Raw genomic sequence first — 3,193 nt, forward strand, 5'->3', positions numbered from 1 at the left:
ATGCTTGCTAGCAAACCTGCCATTTGCCACGAAGCAAATTGCAATCGAAATCAAAACGCTCATAATATCACCCCGAGACTCATTCCAACTCACCAAAAACAATCCAATCAGCCCGACGTTGCCATACACGAGCCAGCCGAGGGCGATGAGCACATGCTGCTGCGCTACTGCTGTCATGCAAATGTCGTCTTCTCCGCGGCCATAAATCGAAATCGGGGGGCTGTTTCCTTTTCTCTCTCTCTCTCTCTCTCTCTCGCCGCCGTGAAAAACCCCGATTTAACAGGCTTTTAAGGGAGTCCGGCCCAGCCATGGCAGCAGGCAGGCGAGGGGCGGGGCCAGAGAAGAGTGGCAGCACTCAAAAAAAAAGAAGAGAAGAGTGGCTCTGGCTTTATTTACTCCTAAAGAATCGTTCAGCCGAGCTTGACCCCTCCCCTCTCTCTCCTCCACTCCGCTCCCCCTCCCTCCGCGATTAAACCCTACTCTCTCTCTCCGCCTCGCGTCTTTTCTTTTCCGCCCCCACCCAGAGAAAAAATAATTCCGGGGGCGACGGCCGCCGGAAACCCGTAGAATTCGTCCGGGGAGGAGGAGGAGGGATTTCGTTTCGTTTTGGTCTGTTTGTTTGTTTGGATTTGGATATGGAGGCGGCGGCCGAGTGCGCGGGCGGCGGCGGCGGCGGCCTAAGGGAGGTCAAGAAGGAGGCCGGCGCCGGCGACGTGTTCCTCGTCGACGACCTCCTCGACCTGCCCTGCGACGACGACGAGGAGGAGGACGACGCCGCGGCGGCGGGGTTCGCCGACGGGGCCGCGGACTGCAGCGCCGGCGAGGCCGGCGCCGTCGACGTCGGGAACGCGTCGGCCGACTCGTCCACGGTCACAGCCGTCGACAGCTGCAGCAACTCCCTCTCCGGCGGCCTCGCCGACGGCGACTTCTCCGGCGGCCTCTGCGAGCCGGTAATCATTAATTCCTCTCCTTTTACCCTCCCGTCTCCATTATTAATTCACGCGTTGTTCCTTCCTTCGCTGCACGGATTTATGTATCAAATTTTGGCGAACAAACGAATTATTCACGGTCAATGCGTTCGTCTCCCTCCCCCCATTAACACTCCCCCCGCCCCATGAATGAAGGCAGCTTTTGGAGTGACGTCTCCCGTAAATAGTAACCGATGAAACCCGCGGCCGGAAATAGCAACCTCCTAAACGCTCCCCCCTTCTCCGGACACGGAAACGAATGATCGACCAATTTATTATCATTTCCGAGTTAATTCCGCGGCGCCCGTTTCGTCGCCATTGCTGAAAATCGTGTGCTGTGTGTGTCTGTGGATTTGCAGTACGACCAGTTGGCGGAGCTGGAATGGCTGTCCAACTACATGGGCGACGACAACTTCCCCACCGAGGACCTCCGCAAGCTGCAGCTCATCTCCGGCATCCCCTCGGCCTCGTCCCAGACGGCCCCGCGCGCGCCCGCCGCCGCGCCGGTGCAGCCCTGTGGCGGTGGTGGCGCCGTCGGTACGGCCTTGTGGCGCTCGGAGGCGCACGCCGGGCAGGTGTCCGTGCCGGGCAAGGCGCGCAGCAAGCGGTCCCGCGTCGCGCCCTGCAACTGGTCCTCCCGCCTGCTCGTGCTCCCGCCGGCGCCGGCCTCGCCGCCCTCCCCGGCGTCGGCCGTCATCTCGCCGTCCGAGTCCGGGACGGCGTTCCCGCTCTTCCCGAACAAGAAGCCCGCCAAGTCGTCCAAGAAGAAGGAGGCGCCGGCCGCGCCCGCCATGACCGCCGCCGAGGCCGCGGCCGCGGAGGGGCGGCGGTGCCTGCACTGCGAGACCGACAAGACGCCGCAGTGGAGGACGGGGCCGCTGGGCCCCAAGACGCTGTGCAACGCGTGCGGGGTGCGGTACAAGTCGGGGCGGCTGGTGCCGGAGTACCGGCCGGCGGCGAGCCCGACGTTTGTGCCGTCCAAGCACTCCAACTCGCACCGCAAGGTGGTGGAGCTGCGGCGCCAGAAGGACGCCCCGCCCCAGCAGCTGCTGCACCAGCCGCAGCAGCAGCAGCTGGGGCCGGGCCTGGGGTTCCACGTGCCGAGCCCGCTGCTGTTCGACGGGCCGGCGGCGCCGCACCTTGGCGGCGGCGCGGACGAGTTCCTCATCCGCAACCGCATAGGGCCCGACCACCGGCAGCTCATCTAGCTTAGCTAGCCAGCCAGCGCCGCCCAGCTCGCCTAGGAGGAGGATCGTTCCGTTAGCCCCAGCAGCAATAATTCAGCAAGAAGAAGAGCCAGCCAGCCCAGCCCAGCTAAAACTTTTTTTTCCTAGGAGTTGTTGTTTCTCCGGATTTTAATTTACCTTTTTCCAGAGACCTGTATGCTTGCTTGCTTGCTACACTCTCCGTGTTTCTCAGTCAGCTCAGCTCTCGAGTTCCTTAGAAACTAATCCTAGGGTGCAGTTCCTTTGTTTTCCTTCCTTCTCTCTCTTTTTTCATAGAGTTTTTTCTTCATTTTCTTGTAATGCAGTCAGTGCAGGCAGTGGTTCATAGCCTAGATTCTAGAACAAGAGGAAACAACAGCAGCAGCAAACAGCAACGAGCAGCAGTGTTTTTCTTTGAAAGCAATTCTGCAAAAAGTAACTAGTAGTGAGATTGAGCAAAGGTCGCTTGCTGGTAGCTCGAGGCTCCAGGCTGGCATGTGATTTCCAATCATGTCTGTGTTTGGGCGAGCAGGATGATGATGCCTCTGCCCCTGCGGTGTTGAATCCATGGATGGATCGACCTCGATGGATCAAACAAAACGAATGGTATGATAAGGACGCACGCACGCACGCACGCTGGCGCGCACAAAGTGACACGACTGGGGTGTGTCCAACCGTACCTCAGACCCAGGCCGGGCATGGCATAGGAGGGGAGAGTGGAGGCGAGCGAAAGGCGCACGTGACGGTGCGAATCTCGCACGCGGCCGCCCGCCGTAAATTGTTCCTCGGAGCAGATGCTTAACGAATTTCTTTTTTCTTTTACAGCGTCGGCATCATCATCATCATCGTCAACAGTCTCACGACTGGCCCTGTGTGTCGACCGGGCCAATTGAAAGCCGATACGTCAGCGGCTCCTAGCTCTAGAGTAAATATCTTTTCGGTGTCAGCTAAGCTAGCAGCGTTCTCAGTGACTGTGAGTGGGCCGTGTGGGCCGGGCGGGCCGCGTGGTGACTGCGAGAG

General features: G+C 60.0%; 1 protein-coding gene across 1 annotated transcript; it reads left to right on the top strand.

Annotated features, from left to right (window-relative positions):
- The first annotated feature begins 409 nt into the window (after positions 1-409).
- On the top strand, positions 410-2,633 carry LOC123063515 (GATA transcription factor 12). Its single transcript, XM_044487327.1, has 2 exons — positions 410-950; positions 1,328-2,633. The coding sequence occupies exons 1-2, from the start codon at positions 636-638 to the stop codon at positions 2,174-2,176; spliced, it is 1,164 nt and encodes a 387-aa protein (XP_044343262.1). The 5' UTR covers positions 410-635; the 3' UTR covers positions 2,177-2,633.
- Positions 2,634-3,193: the final 560 nt, after the last annotated feature.

Source organism: Triticum aestivum, chromosome 1A (assembly GCF_018294505.1).
Source record: "Triticum aestivum cultivar Chinese Spring chromosome 1A, IWGSC CS RefSeq v2.1, whole genome shotgun sequence".
NCBI lineage: Eukaryota > Viridiplantae > Streptophyta > Magnoliopsida > Poales > Poaceae > Triticum > Triticum aestivum.

Bases quoted from the DNA above. Each gene is read 5' to 3' on its own strand.
- LOC123063515 (XM_044487327.1), top strand. From the start codon at position 636: ATGGAGGCGGCGGCCGAGTGCGCGGGCGGCGGCGGCGGCGGCCTAAGG. The intron at 951-1,327 runs GTAATCATTAAT...GTGGATTTGCAG, and splicing joins CCGGCGGCCTCTGCGAGCCG to TACGACCAGTTGGCGGAGCT.